The sequence below is a fragment of the Saimiri boliviensis genome, chromosome 1 (genome assembly GCF_048565385.1).
Source record: "Saimiri boliviensis isolate mSaiBol1 chromosome 1, mSaiBol1.pri, whole genome shotgun sequence".
NCBI classification, from domain to species: domain Eukaryota; kingdom Metazoa; phylum Chordata; class Mammalia; order Primates; family Cebidae; genus Saimiri; species Saimiri boliviensis.
Window position 1 is genome coordinate 292,831,802 of NC_133449.1, and position 21,036 is coordinate 292,852,837.

A 21,036-nucleotide genomic window follows, 5' to 3' on the forward strand; every position below is an offset into this window, starting at 1 on the left:
GAAAAAAAAATGCTCACTTTTTGGCTACAACATTTTCACATTTTTTCCAAAACATTTCTATTGTATTTTGTTGTGCTTTTACGAGTAGTAAGAAAGAAACCAGTAATATGTAAAACCTCTAATCCATTAACCGCTCTCCAGAGTAACTAGTGTATACTGAGTTTGTCTTTTGGCGTTTTGAATATCGACTCTTTTCTCCTTCTATAAGCCAGATCCAAATACGTGCATGGGGTGTTTATTTGGGATGGCTGAGTAAATCTAAAGCAAAGTTGTGGATTGCAAAGGCACTTTGGTATTAGGAGACCAGCTTGTCTGTCCTCTCATATGGCATTTGCTGGGAGGTATTACAAGCATTTGAAGATGGTTTGCAGAGGGTTGGATGGTGAGTAAAAAACAGTCCTGGAAGACAAGTTCTTCTAAGTCACCCTGTGACTCCCACACTTCTCCAAATCCCGTGGAAGCTGATTGTATGATAACTCCCTCATGTTCAAAGGCCTGTGCCAGCAGGAAGATGCACTGTGGCCAAATACACTGATTAGAAGCGACGTAAGTGATTTGAAAAGAATGAAGAACATGCACAGGCTGCACACACACAAACACGCAGACACAGATCACAACATAGTCATTGGCCTGGCTGGCTACGTAATAGAAAATAGCATCATTTTTGGACATATATGGTGGAAAGTAAAATTGGAATTGATGGTACCCATTTTGTATTTATGAAGCATTTATCTACAAATACTGGTCATACTCAGTTCTAAATAACCAAACATAAATGCCATGGAAACCATTACTATAATTTTAATATACGCAGGTATATATAAAGTCATAGTTGTTTTGGGTACCATTTTTTATTTGTACAAATTTGTGGTGTACACATGAAATATTGTTCCATGTATGTAATGTGTGTGAGTCAGGGTATTTAGGGCGTCCATCCCCGAAGTAGAATGCATTTCTGCTTACTTATAGGTACTCTACTCTGCTATCAGATACTGAATTTACTACTTCTCTTCAGGTGCCTGTTTTTACCCTTTAACCCACTCCTCTTCATCCTCCTCTCTCTCCCACTTACCTTTCTGAACCTCCATTTACTATATTTCTCTACCTCTATGTGATCAATTTTTTTTTTTGGCTCCTGCATATAAGTGAGAACATGTGATACTTGTGTTTTAGGGCTTGACTTATTTCACTAAAGATAGTGACCTTCAGCTCCATTCCTGTTGCTGCAAATGACGTGATTTAAAGATATAATTTCTAAATGAGCAAAGAAGCCACTCTGATTTAGAAAGAGGCTTGTTTTTCTGAGACCACACAGTTTTGTAGCTTTATTGGGGCATGGTGAGCATGCAATGCACTATATGTTTAAAGTTATAAAATTTGATAAGTTTTAAGGTATTTTTACATTCATGAAACCATTAACACAAAAAAGTAGTGAACATGCCCATCAACCCAAGTTTTTTCATTTCCTTTTGCAACACCTCCCTGATACCCCTCCCAGAAATCCCTAGTCTCAGATAAGCACTGATTGCTTTCTGTCTCCATGCATTAGTTTTCATATTCTCTAATGTTATAGGAATAGCATTGTATAGTGTCCCTCTTTTTTTTGCTGGCTTTTTTATGTGCATGATTATTTTCAGATTCTTTGTTGTTCTGTATATTGTTTATTTCTTTTCATTGCTGAGTAATGTTCCATAGATTATTTGTTTAGCTATCTATCTGCTGATGACCATGTGAGTTGTCTCTAGTTTTTTGACTACTACAAATAAAGCTTTTGTGAACATTTATGTACAAATGTTTGTATGGGCATGTGTTTTATGTTCTCTTGGGTAAATATAGATGAGTGAAATGAGTGGCTTATGTGATACATATACTTCTTAGGAAAGTATTAAACAGTTTTCAAAGGGCTGTACCATTTGCAATGCCATCAGCAGTGTATGAGATAGAGAAAACCTGCAGAAATGGAATTACTGGTAGAACAGTGGGATGGTAGATTCTTTTCTCCTTAGAAATACTCATTTTTTTGGTTACAACAGTGTTTTCACATTTTTTAAAACATTTCTATTGTATTTTATTGTGTTTTTATGACTAGTAAAAGTAGTAGGAAGAAACCAGGAATATATAAAATATTTAAATCATCAGCCTCTCTTGAGAGTAGCTAGCATATACAAGTTTGTCTTGTAGCATTCTGAATATTGAGTATTTTTCCCTTCTATAAGCCAGATCCAAATACATGCACTGGATGTTTATTTGGGATGGCTGAGTGAATCTAAAGCCTTGTGTCCTCATCAGCATCTGATACTGTCACAGGTTTTGGGGTTTGGGGGCTTTTTTGTTTTTTCTGTTGTTGTTATTTGAGTTTTAGTCATTCTAATAATGTGTAGTGGTTTACTTGTGGTTTCAGTTTACCTTTTTTTAACTTTGCATATGCTTTTTCGCCATCATATATCTTTGTTGAAATGCCTATGCATATCTTTCAACAATTTTTCTATTAGTTAGCTTTTATACATTAATTTTTATTTTTTAAAAACATAATAGATGCAAGTCTTTTATCAGATTATGATTTGCAAATATTTTCTCTCAGACTGATAGCTCATCTTTAATTTTTTTAACAGTGATCCTTCAAGGGCAGAAGCTTCTGAGTTTGATTAATTCACTTTATCTTGTTTTTTTTTTGTTTGTTTGTTTTTGTTTTATGGATAATGTTTTTGGCATTTTATTTAGAAAATCTTTGCTTAACCTGAGATCCCACAGATGTTCTCATGTGTTTTTTTCTAGGAGTTGTACAGCTTTATATATTGGGTTATGATCCATTTACATCAATTATGATAGATGTAAAGTTATTGATGCAAGTTATTGATCAAAATTCAAAATTCAAAATGATAGCTGTAAAGTTATAGATGCAAGTTATAGATGCAAGTTATTGATCAAAATTCAAAATTCATGTTTTCACATATGGATATTTAATTATTCCAACATCACTTTCAGAAGAGACTGTGCTTTTTTCATTGAATTGCCTTTGCAAATTTACAAAACAAATGAATAAATCATAAACATGGGTCTATTCCTAGACTTCCCATTCTGTTCTTTTTCTCAGTCTTTCTATCTTGATGCTAATACCACAGTGTGTTGATTATTTTACCTTTATAATAAGTCCTGAAGTTAGATAGTATAAGTCATCCAACTTTGTTCTTTCTTGCCAAAATATTTTGATTATTCTAGAGACTTTAGATTCCATATGAAGTTTAGATTGACCTTGTTAATTTTTACCAAAAATGCATCCTGGAATTATAATTAGGATTGCATTGATTCCATTTCCTTTCATTGTAAAAGTCATGCACATATTTTTTTGAGATTTAATCTGAAGTATTTTATGTTTTGATGCTACTGTAAGTGGTATTCTTTTAAGATTTTAATTTCTGGTTGCTTGTGGCTGATGCATAGGAAGGAACTAATATTTTATATTTACATCGATCTTCTGCAGCCTTAAAAAATTAATTACTTCTAGTAGTTGTTTTTTTTTTTTTTTTTTTGTAGACTCCACAACGTTTTCTACATAGACCATCATATTGTTTGTGAGTAAAAATATAATTACTTCTTACTTTTAATATGGATGACTTTTGTTTCTTTTTCTTTCCTGAATGTACTGGCTAGAACTTCCAGCACAATCTTGAATAAAAGTGATAAGGACAGACATCCTTGCCTTATTACTAATCTTAAGAGGAAATCACATAGGCTGTATGTTTTTAATAGATGTCCTTCATGGGATTTAGTAAATTTATTGGTATTCCAAGTTGATTGAGAGTTTTTATAAGGATTAATTTTGATTTTTTTCCAATAATTTTTGTATCTATTGAGATTATTGTATGAGTTTACTTCTATACAGTTCATACGATGAATTACATTAATTTCAAATACTAACCCAGTCTTTCATTGATGACATAGTAGCCACTGGATCATGAGGTATTAAACTTTTGACATATTTTGGGGTATGATTTATTAAAAGTCCTTTTAAGAGTGTTAACATCTACATTAATGATAAATACTCACCTGCAGTTTTCTTTCCTTCTGTCTTTATCTAGTTTTGATAACAGACTAAAGTTGGCCTCATAGAATGACTTGGGAGATACTGTCTCACATGCAATTATCTGCAAATGTTTTGTATGTTACAGCTGATATGTTGCAAGTTATTTCTTCCTTATCTCTTTGGGGTCTTCCTTGAACATATGGGATGCAGTTATAATTACTGTTTTGATGTTGTTGACTACACATTCTGTCATCTGTGTCATATCTTCATCAGTTTCAATTGACTGAGGTTTCTCTTCCTTACAGGTTGTGTTTTTGGCATCTTTTCAAACCTGGTAATTTTAGATTGGATACAAGACATTGAGAATTTAAACTGATTATGTGGTAGACACTTTTGTTGTCCTAAGTATATGCTAGGGTTCTCTTTGGGGACATAATTAAGTATGTAAAACCAGTTTGATGTTTTTCATGCTTGCTTTTAGTCTTAGTTTCTTGGGATCAAAGCCACATTTAGTTTGTGGTAATTTTTTTTCAGTGTGGAGTCAAGGCCCTTTTTTGTATCCTACCAATGCTTCTTGCATCATGAGGTCTTTTACATTTGCTCTTTGAAGCAAGCACTCTTCCTGGTCCTGTGTGGTGACACACAGTGTTCCCTCTGATCTTTCCAGGAAGATTTTTCCCTACTCCTGTGTAGTTTCTTCACATGAACTTGCTGATTTTTTTAAGTCAAAACCTGCATTATCCAATTTGTACTCAACTGAAATCTTGATGGGTGATCTCTGCACATGTGTTCACTTTGTGTAACTTTCTCCTTTCCAGTAATTTCAGCCACTTTGGCATTCTCCAGCTCCCAAACCTGTCTCCTCAGCCTCTCGCCTGTGCCCGGGTTTCTACGCCTCATACCGTGGCTTGGAAACCTTCTCAGGGCTGTAGGTTGTGGCATTCATGCATCTCCCCTGAATTGTCTCCCATCACTCAGTGATAACTGACCTTCATCGCCTGAAGTCCAGTACCTTAAGAACCATTATTTAATATAACTTTTTGTTATTGAGGTGAAAGGGTTAATACAGTTTCCGTTACTCCATATTGGAGGGAAGCAGAAGACACTCTGTGACCCTATAATTTTGAATCCATCACCTTCCTTTACATACCTTCCTTACTGGGTACAAATAAACTAATTTCCAGAACTTCCTGTCAATCTTTGCCCTGTTTGCCATATGCTCCTGGGAGCATGGTTCTACTCCCATGCAGACACTTGAGTGTTTTGGCTATTTGCAAGGACAATTCAATTACTTTGTTATTTCTCTTATGTGGAATTGCTTTCTGTCTCAGCAGGCCAAAGTTAGTTACTGAAATAGAACTTGATGACTGCATATGGAAACCATAAGTATTCCATATGAGAATAAAATTGGTTTATATATTCACTGTGGATGAGATTAGTTAAGGGTGATTTTTGTGCTGCACTCTAAGAATGTGGTATCAAAATTCTGCTTGGGTTGTCTCTATCTGTCTACTTTACTTTCAATGTATGAAATATAAGATATTTTGATTTTCTGAAAGAAAAAATAAGAAGTCCCACTTAACTATCTAAATTTGTTCCCCAAATGTATGCAAATTTTATCTCAAAGGCTTATCACTTACTTAATCAATATGATTTATCCACTTACCACATAGTGTTACTCTGTTCAAGTTTGGTTAATATAAATGTGACAAAGCTCTTACTTTTGACAAATTTGCAGTCTATTAATAGATACAGAATTATAAATAGGCGCTTAAGCTTTGGGGAACTACATGTTTTGATTCTATAAATCAGGCATATGGTGATGGGGGCCTGAATTAGAAGAGAGACAATTAAGATGGAGATGACAGAAGGAACACAGGAACCAATGACTGCAGAACTTGGCATAGAAGTAAGGGAGAACCGAAATGGATACATTCCTGGACACATACACTCTTCCAGGACTAAACCAGAAAGAAGTGGAATCTCTGAATAGACCAATAGCAAGTTCTGAAATTGAGGCAGTAATTAATAGCCTACCAACCAAAAAAAGCCCAGGACCAGACAGATTCCAGATTCCCAAAATCTACCAGAGGGACAAAGAGGATCTGGTACCATTCCTTCTGAAACCATTCCAAACAATAGAACACATTTTATGAGACCAGCATCATTCTGATACAAAAGCCTGTCAGAGTCACAACAAAAAAAGACAATTTCAGGCCAATATCCCTGATGAACATCGATACAAAAACCCTCAGTAAAATACTGGCAAACTGAATCCAGCATCATATCAAAAAGCTTATCCATCACGATCAAGTCGGCTTCATCCCTGAGATGCAAGGCTGGTTCAACATATGCAAATCAATAAACATAATTCATCACATAAACAGAACCAATGAGAAAAACTACATGATTATCTTAATAGATGCAAAAAAGTCCTTCAATAAAATTCACCACCCTTCATGCTAAAAACTCTCAATAAATGAGGTATTAATGGAACATATGTCAAAATGATAAGAGATATTTATGACAAACCCATAGCCAATTTCATACTGAATGTCCAAAAGCTGGAAGCATTCCCTTTGAAAACCAGCACAAGACAAAGATGCCCTCTCTCACCATTCCTATTCAATATAATATTGGAAGTTCTGGCCAGGGAAATCAGGCAAGAGAAAGAAATAAAGGATATTCAAATAGAGAGAGAGGAAGTCTATTGTCTCTCTTTGCAGATGACCTGATCGGATATTTAGAAAACCCCATGGTCTCAGCCCAAAATTTCCTTAAGCTGATAAGCAGCTTCAGCAAATTCTCAGGATACAAAAATCAATGTACAGAAATCACACGCATTCTTATACACCAATAATAGACTAACAGAGAGCCAAATCATGAGTGAACTCCCATTCACAATTGCTACAAAGAAAATAAAATACCTAGGAATACACTTACAAGAGATGTGAAGGACCTCCTCAAGGAGAACTACAAACCACTGTTAAAAGTAATAAGAGAGAACAAAAACAAATGGAAAAACGTTGCATGCTCATGGATAGGAATAATCAATATCATGAAAATGGCCATACTGTCCAAAGTAATTTATAGATTCCATGCTATCCCCATCAAGCTACCATTGACTTACTTCACTGAATTACATTAAAAAATACATTAAATTTACATAGAACCAAAAAAGAGCATGTATAGTCAAGACAATCCTATGCAAAAAGAACAAAGTTGGAGGCATCATGCTACCTGACTTCAAACTATACTACAAGGCTACAATAAGCAAATCAACATGGTCCTGGTACCAAAACAGATATATAGACTAATAGAACAGAACAGAGGCCTCAGAACAAATGCCACATGTCTACAACCATCTGATCTTTGACAAACCTGACAAAAACAAGCAATGGGGAAATGATTCTTTAATAAATGGTGTTGGGAAATCTGGTTAGCCTTATTCAGAAAACAAACTGGACCACCTCCTTACACCTTATGCAAAAATTAACTTAAGCTAGATTAAATACTTAAATTTAAAACCTAAAACCATAAAAACTCTAGAAGAAAACCTAGGCAATACCATTCAGGACATAGGTATGGGCAAATACTGCATGACTAAAACACTAAAAGCAATGACAACAAAAGCCAAAATTGACAAATGGGACCTAATTAAACTAAAGAACTTCTGCACTGCAAAGGAAGCTATCATCAGAGTGAACAGGCAACCTACAGAATGGGAGAAAAAAATTGCAGAATATACAAAGAACTTAAACAAATTTATAAGAAAAAAAAACTCCATCAAAAAGTGGGCAAAGAATATGAACAGACACTTCTTAAACAAAGACATTTATGCCACCAATAAACATGAAAAAGGCTTCTCATCACTGGTCATTAAGGAAATGCAAATCAAAACCACAATGAGATACCATCTCACACCAGTTAGAATGGTGATCATTAAAAGTCAGGAAACAACTGATGCTGGAGAGGATGTGGAGAAACAGGATCACTTTTACACTGTTGGTGGGAGTGTAAATTAGTTCCACCATTGTGGAAGACAGTGTGGTGATTCCTCAAAGATCTAGAACCAGAAACACCATTTGACCCAACAATCCCATTTCTGGGAATATACCCAAAAGATTATAAATCATTCTGTAAAGATACATGCACACATATGTTTATTGCAGCACTATTCACAATAGCAAAGACTTGGAACCAACCCAAATGACCATCACTGATAGATTGGATAAAGAAAATGTGGCCCATATACACCATGGAATATCATGCAGCCATAAAAAAAGGATGAGTTCATGTCCTTTGCAGGGACATAGATAAAGCTGGAAACCATCATTCTCAGCAAACTAACACAGGAACAGAAAACCAAACACCACATGCACTCACTTATAAGTGGGAGTTGAACAATGAGAACACTTGGACACAGGGAGGGGAATATCACATTCTGGGGCCTGTCGGGGGTCGGGTTCTAGGGGAGGGATAGATTTAGGAGAAATATCTAATGTAGATGACGGGTTGATGGGTGCAGCAAACCACCATGGCACATATATACCTATGTAACAAACCTGCATGTTCTGCACATGTACCCCAGAACTTAAAAGTATAGTAAAAATGGAAAAGAAGTAAGGGAGAACCGGCAGAGTGTCCCCCAGGTTTCTGGATTAAACGTTTAAATGCATGCTTTCATCACAGTTGACTGGAATACATAATACATGGGGAACATATTTGGTGAAGTTATTTATAATTACTTTAGTAAGCATTCTTATCTCATTTTCCACCAGAATGTTAAGAACCTTATGTGCCAAATCACAATAGATAGCTTCCTGAAATCCTTTTAAAAATCATTTATCTCTTTAGTATTAAGTGCAGTGTTGTTAAAGTTCCATTTGCATTTGGATAGTTAACAGTAGTAGTTCTCTAGTAAATTTTAGCATACTTATTCAGTTAAGCCATATAAGTGATCACAATAGAATTAAATCACTTCATGATTTTGCTCATTAAGATAAAACAAATCGGCCATACCATTTCTCACCTTACTTCAAGTGAATGTATCATAATTAAACGTCAAAAAGCACTGTAAAGGAGAAGTTCTCAGTCTCATGTTAAACTTTGAACCATGAGGAAATAAGAACTTAAAAACATACTGTTTTGGCAGCTTAGATCTAAAGATACTGATCTTCCTTAGCCGTGAGCTGCGCCTACCTCTGGGACCAACACACAGATACCAATACAGACACTTAAGCCAACTTCCAAGAACATTTGGCCACTCTTACATTTCAAAAATTAAGCTTCATCTCCATAGAAGGGATGAAGCTTGCAGTGTGGGAAACCTAAGAATTACTGATGGTGGCCTATAAATCTGTTTATGAACATGTAGGATGTTACTAATTTATAAGTAATGCTGCATTTTTTAAGACCTAAAGATCAGCACTTTTCAAACACAGGCCCATAAACGTCACGTGTTATTTGTTTGTTTGTTTGCTTGTTTGTTTGAGACGGAGTCTCACTGTCACCCAGGCTGGAGTGCAATGGTGCAGTGTTGGCTCACTGCAACTTCTGCCTTCCAGGCTCTAGTGATTCTTATGCCTCAGGCTCTAGAGTAGTTGGGACTATAGGCACCTGACATCACACCTGGCTAATTTTTATATTTTTAGTAGAAATGGGATTGGCCAGGCTGGTTTCGAACTCCTGACCTCAGGTGATCCACCTGCGTTGGTCTCCCGAAGTGCTGGGATGACAGACATGAGCCACCGCACATGGCCAAACTGCACGTTTTTGAGTACATTTCACCAAGGAGCTCCGGGATGCTTACATGGCCAGGCTGGCTCTGAGGTAGGGAGGGAAGGGCAGTGGTTCATGGCATTCTCAATCCAGGGGTGAAAGCATCCCCATACCATAGGCGCAGAAGGTCTGTGTCATGTGGTTTTCATTCCAAGTGAAAGAGATCACACATGTGTTGTGCCTGGCTTTTCACATGATTGGGTTTATGGCATTCATTGGGGCTTTTTCATTTAAGAGGCAGCATTCAAAAGATGCTGTAATAAAAGATGCTGTAAACACAAGAAAATGAAGTCATCTATCTTTCTAGTATTTGTTGATGTGGAGATGGCGTGGTCCGGGAAGAATGCCTGGAGAGTATTAAATCAAAGAAACAGCAATGATCTGTTTACATATTTTCTGTTAAAAGCCTATGATGTCACAAAAATCCTGAGTGTTATCTGCTGAAAAAAAAAAGAAAGAAAGAAAGAAATGCATTATGAGTAAAGAAAGCTAGTTAGAATATTTAAAACAGAATGAAATAAAGATTGTATTAGGTTCCCAGGTAAAGTTGGTGGCATGGACACACACAGTTGCTTTCTGTCCTACTGGAAGCATATCAATACAATGTTGGAGGGATTGATTTTTAAAGGCATAAGTGCACAAAGTCAGAAAAAAAAAGAGAAGGAAACATATTGTTTATAAAAATTAGAATCTGTAAACACATAGAAGAAGCATGAATTCAAGTCTAGCAGAGAGGAACTATGCAGAAGATATGGCTGCTGCCCTGCCCTGTGACTCTTGGAAAGGCCTGCGTGCAAGGCTAGCTCTTGGCTGGCAGCTGGGAATCTGGATTTCGGGAAGTTTTCTACCATTCCCAGATGGCGAGAGTGGCTTTCTGTGCTTAAAATGTCTGTACATATACTGAAAGCTTCCTTAGGGAATCTGGACTTTGGGTACATGCAGTGCAAAGATGCTTATGCGACCAGACCCCAGTGAAAACCCTGAGCACTATCTCCAGTGAGCTTCCTAGTAGACTTCCTTCCCTGTACATCATCACAACTAGCTGCTGGGGAAACCTGAGCACATCCTTTGCGACTCCACTGAAAGAGGACTGACTCTTGGTTATGCCTAGCTTTGCCTGGACTTCTATCCCATGAGCGTTTTCCCTTTGCTGATTTTGCTTTGTATTCTTTTACTATAATACATTATAGCTGAGAACACTGCTGTATACAGAGTCCTATGGATCCTGCTATCTAATCTTAGAAACTGGAGTGATCTTGGGTACCCCCAACACATACATGAAAATAATCATCTCAGTGCACACCAGAGACCCCTCAGAGAGTCAGGAATCAGCAGCCCCATTTTCTCTGTTAGTGGCAAAATAACATTGGATGATTTCTGTTTAAGAAGTTGTCAGGCCTCCGTACCTCTCTCCCACTCCACCAAAGAGACTAGACCTGCTCTGTCTAGCAGATACCAGGAAGCTTATTTTCTGGAGAGGGAAATAGAGGGTCTCTGGACCTCTGAGCACTGGGCTCATTTAACTGGGTGCTTCAGAACTGAGAAAGGCAGAGTAAGATAATGGTTGTCTACTGGACACTGAGAGTTCAACCCTCTTCCTCCACTTGGCTCTCAGATCCCCCATGGCTCAGCCTCCAGCATCCAGGCAAGGCACTGGAGCAGTCTTCTCAGGGGTCTCTGAGGAGTCCAGCAGGAAAGGTTGAAGATTCTGACAACATACTTCATCTAAAGTTCCCAACCAGATCTGACCAGGTCTACAGACTTCTCTTTGCTCAGACCTTCCAGTTAAACTTTTTAGCCCTCCACTCTAAATCAGGGCAGAAAACAAAGAATGTTCAGACCACAGAAGAAACAATCTAACAAGAAAGATAGAAATCCAAACAAGCAAAGGGAATTCAGCAATTTAGAAGATAGAGAAGCTGCAGAGAGAGGCTACAGCCTTAAAATAATTCATTAATGTACTCAGTGTACTCAAATCCTCAATGTACTCAAATTGGAGAAAGTAGTGTGACAAAAATAATAATAATAAGAATAGCATACAGTATCAGGGAATAATCAAGAACCAAAAAAAAAAAAATGATACAAAAGGCCTTTTGAAATTTTAAAATGTAATAGATAAGATGAAAATTTCAATCATTATTTTGGAAGATAAGATTGAGGAATCTTCCAGAAACTAGAGCAAAAGATGAAGACATGAAAACTATGAGATAAAAGATGAGAAATATAAAAATGGATAGATAGTTTTATATCTGAAAGATAAGAGATGCAGCAAGAAAACGGAGGGAAGAATGAGATGAAGTAATCAAGAAAACCAAAGGAATTCGTAGATTCAAATGGTTTACCAAAAGTACCCCAACTCAAGTTTAGCTCTGTGGAGATAAGTATCAAAATATGCAACTGAAAGAGCTGGAGAAATGACAGAGCAATTTTCTTATTTTACAATAAAGCTTAAAAAGTGATTTAATTCTTATTTTATTAACATAATGTTAAAAATCTTTAAACTTGTGGCCATTACCTGGTGTATTATGTATGTGGGTCTTCCCTCCAGTGAAACCTGTGGCTATAAAATGGAGAAATGATGTCACATTGCATCCAGGGTCAGTCCCGGTATTGGGCTCTGTGTCCATAGTAATTGTATGTAGAATGCTTGTCCAATAAATCAGTTAGTGCTCTAGGCAGATTTTCAGCATCTCCACCTGCCAGACCTCCAAAGTCACTGCATGCTCAGCTACCCAGGATCCTCCTACCTATGCTTACAAGGGAGGTACCTGGGAGAGAGGGAACAGAACTTACATTTTAGTGTGCTCTCAGGAGAACCTGAGAAGGGCCTTGAAGGTGTTAGCTGGGAGATGATGGGAAAGCTTCTTACACGTAAAAAAGTCTCTTGCATCACTTTATCTCGTGGCTCCCCTACCACTCTAACACATGGCATCTGTGATCCCAGGTCTTCAAACATCCATTAACCTCAAACTGAATATTATGAGCTCTACAACTCAATCTTTTAAAGAAAATAGCTAAACTTGACATCAGAATAATCAATATTTTCAGCTATTCATTTAGTGAAAGGGAGATGATTTATTTTTATTTATTTTTATTTTGGGGGGAAGAAAAGAAAGAGAAAAAAAGAAAAAAAGAATGAAAGAGAGAAAGAAAGAGGAAGAGAGAGGGAGAGAGAACAGGAATCTTGCTCTATTGCCCAGTCTAGAATGCAGTCTAAAAATGGATATTAAAAACCTCTTTCATGCCAATAATTGTGCTTAACAATGGAGATAGGAAGGAATGAGGGAAGAAAATAATCACTGGGTTTTTTTTTCCCCACAAACAATTAAGTTTGTGTCTCATTCCCATTGTTGGCACCAGAGAGACAGTATGGATTCCTTTGGGAGATTATTTGAACACTGAGAATTCTGTTGAATGCTAATTTAACATAAAAGTGTTTTTAGTTTTGTAGAGTAGCTGTGAGTGTCGGAGCTGATGCTTCAGAGACCCTTACCTTTCCCTAAAGGAAAGGAGCCCTTTGTGAGGTTGCTTTGTTTACCCCTGTGGTAACACTCCCCTGCATGTTCTCCCCAGGAGTACCAGCCTTGTAACACCAGCCCGTGTCCTGAGCTGAAGAAGACCACACCCTGGACTCCCTGGACGCCCGTCAACATCTCTGACAATGGTGGCCACTATGAGCAGCGATTCCGATACACGTGCAAAGCCCGCCTGCCCGATCCGAATTTGTTGGAAGTGGGAAGACAGAGAATCGAAATGCGGTACTGTTCTAGCGACGGCACCAGTGGCTGCTCCACAGATGGTGAGTAGTGGTTTTATGAGGACTGACCCACTTCCATGGAAGGATCTTTGATCTTATCTCTAAGGTCATAAACAGCAAGGGGGCATTTTTCTTTTTGGTTATTTATGGCTTAGCAGTCTTGAAAACAGTGTTCCCTGTAGAGCGCAACTGACTGTATGACAAACTGAAAGAAAAGACCCTTACTGTAAAAAGTTAGTTATTGAGGTGATACTATGAAATCAAGTCCCCAAATAACCTTATTATAGACCCAGAATCATTTGTGTGAGATTTATTTCGTATCAGAAAATGTACTGGGCATGTATTAGTGATCTTTCATACATCTTCTGGCACTAAAATGTAAGCTAAAGAAAGTTTTCTTCTTTACTTAATCCCTAAACTTCACAAAGGCAATGGAAATACATTTCTCTTTGTACCTATAAAAAGATTTTCTGTTTTTAAAAAGCACAGTGTGTAAGGATACTAGAATAGTCTTTGAAATCACTTTACTCCTTACAATTGAGTAAATCCCTTGAATGCCACAGTAGGAGCATGGAGAAAGCCCTGAGACAGGAGCCAGATCTGGCCTCTGCCTGGGCTGACACCAAGTGTTCCTCTTACTTGGGGCAAGTCGCCTTCTCTCCCTAGAGCTAAGCTGTCTCAACTGCAGAAAAAGGAGTTGAGCCTGTTGGTCCCTAAGAGCTTTGATTCTTTGCTTTGTTCTTCATTTCTGTTTTTCAGTCTCCTCTAATTGAGCAAAATCTCTTTCAAAGGAAAAGATACCAACAGAAAAGGAAATAGATACTCATAGATGGGTCTTTGGTTCACAGTTTGATGAGAACAGTGATTATTATATCTTGCAGCCATTCTTAGATATGCCTTAGCATCTTTGCACTGGTGATTCTACCTTATTCTCCCAACATGAAAGGACAGGCACCATTTATCAAGAAGGGGTCTTATCCCAGAGTGGATAGCCTAGACAAGTGCTACTGAGCTGGCATGCTGCCATATTAGACAGAATTTATTGTGGAATAAATTCATGGAGTTTGGTAGATCTCCTTGGTGTTGCCATGAGGAAGGCTGTAAGACAACATGGCTCTGGGTGGCTGCCACCAGCTGCCCGCCTGTCACAGATCACCATGACTTCTGGGAGCCAGTGAACAGCCTGGATGCCTGGAGGCCCAGCAGGTGGAGCAGGAGCCACTTGCTTTGCAATCCTGCTTCCTCATCCTATTGTTCTTACTGACATTAACTCTCTCCTCTCCTCACGCCACTGCTACCTATCATTCAGAAGTTACACAAGCTCATTGTTTCTTGAAGCAAGTAAAAAGAGTCTGCTTTCATGTCACGTTTTATATAAATAAACGTACAACTTAAACAAATACCACCCACCTAGAAAAATAATAACAAAATAATACTATTTTTAATTTTGTAAACTGTTGGTATTTGGAAGAGAAGGTATGTGATGAAATACCAAGAGAAAGATAACTGAGGACTTAAAGATGCACATTTTATTAAGGATGGTCTTGTGACTTCCACCTAGCACGGTGAGATAAAGTACAAAATTTAAATATAAACTTCAGATATCTTTCAGAAGTTTATTCTAGTACAGGTATATCCCATGAATCCTTTTCAGCATAAGTATATGCCACATAACTTTTTAAATGACTAAGACCCATGCAGTTTTTTGGTTTTTGTTTATTTGTTTGTTGAGACAGGATCTCTCTGTTGCCCAGGTTGAAGTAAATTGGTGCAGTCATGGCTCAACCTCCTGGGTTCAATCAATCCTCCTACCTCAGCCTCCTGAGTAGCTGGAACTACACATGTGCATTACCACATCAAGCTAATTTTTGTATTTTTTGTAGAGATGGAGTCTCTCCATGTTGCCAAGGATAGTCTTGAACTCTTAGGCTCAAGTGATTTGCTGCCTCAGCCTCCCAAAGTGTTGGGATTACAGATGTCAGTGTACCTGGCCTAGTTATTTAAGTATGGATGTGTCCCATATAATATTTGGAACATACTTATCATAAAATGCTATTCTTTTTCTGAAAGTGGTATTTAACTCAGTTTCCTGTATTTTATTTGCTCAATCTGGCAATACTATCTCTATTCACTTACTCTCTCATTTCAAAACAGGCTGTGAGCTGTATTTCTTATGATATCAAAGAAACAAAAAGGAAATGAATGATGGCGCTTCTCTGTACATCAACTTCAGTCTCCTTTCTGAACTTACACAGTATATTCCTGCCATTTTCAGATATATATAAAACCAGAGCTAATATTGGTTTTAATCATTCATAATATAAACCAAGGAAAATGTGAATACACATTTATAAAAGAGAGTCTATATTTCCTTCAAAAGTAGATTAAGGACGTGTCTTTTATTTCCATTTAAACAACAGTTTTATTTTAATTTGAGGTTTGGAATTTAACATGAAATTCAGAATTTAAAAGTACTTTTAATAAGTGTTAAACATTTGAAGTTTGAGAAATTAACCTGATTTTTATCATTCCCCTTCAAAAAAGCTTAACATTGGATTGCTTAAATATACGAATGGCAAGATTTATGTAAAATATAAAATTAACATTAATATTTCATTTTGTATGTGACTTCAATATATTTTTAAAATTATACTTTAAGTTCTGGGATATACATGTGCAGAATGTGCAGTTTTGTTACATAGGTATACACGTGCCATGGTGGCTTGCTGCACCCAACAAGCCATCGTCTATGTTAAGTATTTCTCCTAATGCTATCCCCCCTATAGCCCACCACCCCCCGACAGGCCTGGTATGTGATGTTCCCCTCCCTGCGTCCATGTGTACTCATTGTTCCACTCCCACTTATGAGTGAGAACATGCAGTGTTTGGTTATCTGTTTCTGTGTTAGCTTGCTGAGAATGAGGGTTTCCAGCTTCATCCATGTTCCTGCAAAAGATGTGAACTCATCCTTCTTTATGGCTGCATAGTATTTTGTGGTGTACGTGTACCACATTTTCTTTATTTAGTGTATCATTGATGGGCATTTGGGCTGGTTTCAAGTCTTTGCTATTGTAAATAGCACTGTGATAAACACATGCACGCATGGAACTTTATCCTCCTGTGTCTTAATGGCTTTGAGTTCTAATGACCATCTCACATTTTGGTATTGATATCTTGAAAACACAAAATGGGTCTCATTTTCCTCTTACCACATAAAATGACGCTTGATTTTATGCATAGTTATTCTTTATTGATTCACCACAGAATACTGATTTATCACCAAAAGACACTTCTAATTCAGTTTCTCTGAAGAGTATCCTGCTATCCTTTCAAAACAGGTTTTCTAAGTAAACAACACAGTTGCTTAACAACACCAGGAGTTGTTGGCACATTTGTCATTTGACCACACTTCTCCAGAACCTTACTGTGTACTTTTAGAGTTATTTGTTAAAGCTTGTGTCATATTGCCTACATTTGAGAAAATTATTGAATACTTTTTAGTATTGTGAGTGGGTAGACATTTTCATCAAAACAAACATAAATTTTGACTATGGCTAATTACATGACTTAAGTTAAAGTGCCCAGAGTACACATCACTCACAGTATGTCTACAAAGCCTGTGCCTGTGATTGCTGCTACAGCAGCTCCCACTCACCCCAGCAACCCTGACTGCTGCTGCTGCTGCCCCTCTTGGCTCCTAGGGAAACACATTTTGTTAGGTAGTAAGCTCTGAACTTCATAGACACATCTGGCAAAGTCATTCAGCACTGTTCAGTTCTAGGGCACAAGTTCCACGGAGGTGATAGGAGTTTCTGTGGCCTGTGATCCAGGAGCAGTTAGCTTGGCACCTTTCACCAGCATGAATTCACCTTTGAAAGGTTAACAGATGAAAGAACAGGTTTAGAAAATGTCTGAATCATGCTCCCCTTCCTGCAGATGGATGTCCTCCAGGGCAGGCTCTCTCCGTGGTGTCTCAGGGCAGTTGGTTGTAGAATTCCCAAGGGAAGTGAGAAAGTTGTATTTTCTTTGTAAGAAGGTTCGTCAAAAAGTAAATGAACCACCTATATAGGAACTATTATTTCCTGTGTAAAGATGTTACTATATTCTCAAATGGAGTTCTTAATTTCAGCTTTGTTTCCTAGTAACTGCAGGGAAGAAGCTTGGAGTATAAGAGGTTATCACTCCGCTGATTTCTGGCTGCTGAAGTATAAAAAGAGCTCAACTGAATTTGAGGGTGATTCTAGGAGTAAGGCGGACAGCTGATACAGAACGAAAGTTAGCAGGGACTGTGGTTCCTCTGAAACTTGAAACACATCACACTTTACCTGTTTCCTTGGCAGGGCTTTCTGGGGATTTCCTGCGTGCTGGGAGATACTCTGCCCACACGGTCAATGGGGCTTGGTCAGCCTGGACATCATGGTCACAGTGCAGCCGTGACTGCAGCAGGGGCATTCGGAACCGGAAGCGTGTTTGCAACAACCCAGAACCCAAGTATGGGGGGATGCCTTGCCTCGGCCCATCCCTGGAATACCAAGAATGTAACATCTTGCCCTGCCCAGGTAAGTGGATTGTTTAATCTACAAAAGATCTGAAAACCCAAGGGCCTTGGAGAGCGTTCTAATTTACCAGGCCTCATGCAGCTCCCTGGCTTCATGTTTGAGATCTGTTCTTAATAAATTTCCTAGCTATGTGTGGTTGCTCATGCTGGTAATCTCAGCACTTTGTGAGGCCAAAGAGGGAGGATCGTTTGAGCCTACAAGCTCAAGCCTGGGCAATATAGACAGACCTCATCCCTACGAAAAAAAAAAAAAAAAAGAGAGAGAGAGATTGCTGGAGTCCAACAGATTAAGACTGCAGTGAGTCATGATCAGGCCACTACACTTCACCCTGGGTAACACAATGAGACCTTGTCTCAAAAATAAACAATTAAATAAATAAATAAATGTCTTGTGTGATGTCATCACCTTTTGGATTAGCCCAGAGTAGAAAAAGGAAAGAAAAAGAAAAGAAAAAAATAAGAATAACAGAAGGGTTCTCAATTTCTAACCCTTTCTTTCCAGCATACCTGTAACCAAATTCTAAATCTTTCCAAGCAATATTAAGATCCTTCTCTCAGCCTTCTTTTCAGGCAAGCATGAAGCTTTAGTTCTCTATGTGAAAATATCTGACAGGCAGGGCCACGGTGGGACTTCCCTGGGCCCTGGGCACATTTGCCTGCAGGGGCTCCTCACTCCCTAATGCATTGGGGAAAGAGAAATGCCATCTAGGCTAGATTGTGTTGATGTGTGTGCGTGTTTGTGTTTTCTTATTGTAAAAGAAATTAAAACATTCCTATGAACTGCTCGAAGGGTATGGACTCTAGGTGTTGTGACTTACAGAAAACCTGGCCTTTCTAATGTGGTCTGGAAATATATGGGGTCTTTGAAGTGACCATCAGTTCCTTCTGAAAGCTAATCCCTTCCCAGCCACTGATGGGATTCCCAGCCCTCCCCTACGTGGCCTGCATGTACCATCAGGTCTTCATCCAGGGTCACGGGTATCAAAGGTGCTCCTCCTGGACCCTGGGTCTGCCAAGCCAGTTCTTGGTCCCTGTGTCTTCTGTCACAGAGAGTCTACCTCATTAAGTCCTCTAAAGACGCAAACTCTTCTCTCCTGTGGGCCTGGCAGAGCTGTTTGTCTGAGTCTTCTTCCTGAGACCTGGCTTTTCATTCCACTGAATTCCCAAGCAAGCAAAGAGTCATGAAAATGAGCCGAAAGAGCCTCAGCCCAGGGCTTTTGCTCTGACAGTGCCCAAAATACTCCTCCATCTTTCCATTTAATATTTAAGCCCCTGTATCTGCCTTCTTCCTGCCACAGCTCAGGGTCCCTAGCACCTAAAATGCTTCCACCAGAGCTTCCCACTTCCTGCTCTCCTGTCCAGAACCCTCCTCGGAAAATCTTTAGCCCACACATCATGGCCATCCGGAAGGCTGATCTGCAACTGGGGAGGCTGCCTTGACTTTTGCCCGAAGCTCCAGGAGGACAGGGATTCCTGGCATGGTCTCACCCATGGCAGCAACCTCAGCTCCCTGTAGGGACCTGGCACATACTGGAAACACCCCTCAGGGATTGTTTGTTAATAATGAGAAAACAAAGAGTTGGTTAACTGATCTTTCTCATTCATTCATGTCATTTCTCAGGAAATGTTTTTTAATACCCCACTGTGAACTATTTACAGGGTATACACAGATGCAGTGCTATGATCCAGGTCCAAAAGGAACTTAGATTTTAGAGGGAAGAATCCTGGGAACAGTGTCAACCCGGTATGGTCACTGGCTACTGAGTTTATGGCAACCAGATGCAGTGGGCTGGCTCCTTGGTGGCTTTCACCAAGGAGAAGTTATGGCAGCCATAGCAGGTAGGTTACCCTTAAGCTGAGTCTTGAAGGACAGAAAAGAGTTGGTGAAATTAACAAGCAGAGATGGGAAATTGGGAAGAAGGCTCATTCCAAAGTTGGGTACAACATTTTTAAAGACATAGAATATTAACATCTTTCTAGTAGATACAGACAACTTTCTGAGTTTTTACAGCAAGAAACTGGCTTGTAGCAGATACTGAATGAGCATTCATTGGATGGCTGCTTGGATGGGTGGATAATGGATGGATGAATGGATGGATAATAAACATATATATAAAACTGAAAATGTAGTTTCTAGATTCATAGCTGAGGCTCCCAATAATGTGTCTGCTCTTCCAGCTGCATGGCTCCTCCTAGGGTGTCTCTGCTTGAATTTCTCCAGCCTCAGGACACTCCTCCTCTGCCCACCCAGCTTTCCCAGACAAGCCGATGCTGAGAGTCTGGGAAAGGTCACTGAGCTGTTCTTTCCCACAGCCCCAGTGAAGCGAGTCCTCCTCTGGGGGCTGAGAGGAATCCTGTGGGCAGCCTCACTAGATTCAGGTCCATGCTGTAAACTGGACAAGGGCAGACGTCATGGGAATATCAAGGTTTTCCCACCCACCCTTTCCTTCCTGGGCTCCAGACTCCATCCTTGTTCCCATGCGTAGGACATGCAGATTCCTCCAGACGCTTGGATGCTGTCCTGGTGTACAAGTGCAAAGGGCCACCACTTATCTCAGAGACACTCTATTAACATGGTCAATTGGTTATTCTCATTTTAGTTGATTTGGTGGTCAAGCCAATACTGTGTATACATAACCTTAATATGTTGAAATAACTCTGTCCTCATTTTCTTTTTTAAAAAAACAAGATACTGCAGAGTGTTGTGGAGTTATACAGAGTGGCCCCGTGTCACCTTGCACTAGGCAGTGGGTGAGTCAGGGCTGAGTAGTGCTTCCCCTGCCGGGGAAATTCCTAAACATATGACAGGCCGTAACCCAGCAGGGAGGGTTGGAAGTGCTAGAGGTGTGAATGCTGAGCTGCACGGTCACCAGGAAGCCAGTTAGAGGGCGATTCCCACCTCATTTAGAACACTCT

General features: G+C 38.9%; 1 protein-coding gene across 4 annotated transcripts in view; it reads left to right on the top strand.

Annotated features, from left to right (window-relative positions):
• SEMA5A (semaphorin 5A) overlaps positions 1-21,036 on the top strand; it is a 505,914-nt gene that overhangs the window by 463,001 nt on the left and 21,877 nt on the right. For all 4 annotated transcript variants that reach the window (XM_074387337.1, XM_003932501.4, XM_074387338.1 and 1 more), the window contains 2 exons: positions 13,379-13,604; positions 17,903-18,121. In XM_074387337.1, the coding sequence (XP_074243438.1) occupies positions 13,379-13,604; positions 17,903-18,121 (445 nt within the window). The remainder of the gene's footprint in view (positions 1-13,378; positions 13,605-17,902; positions 18,122-21,036) is intronic.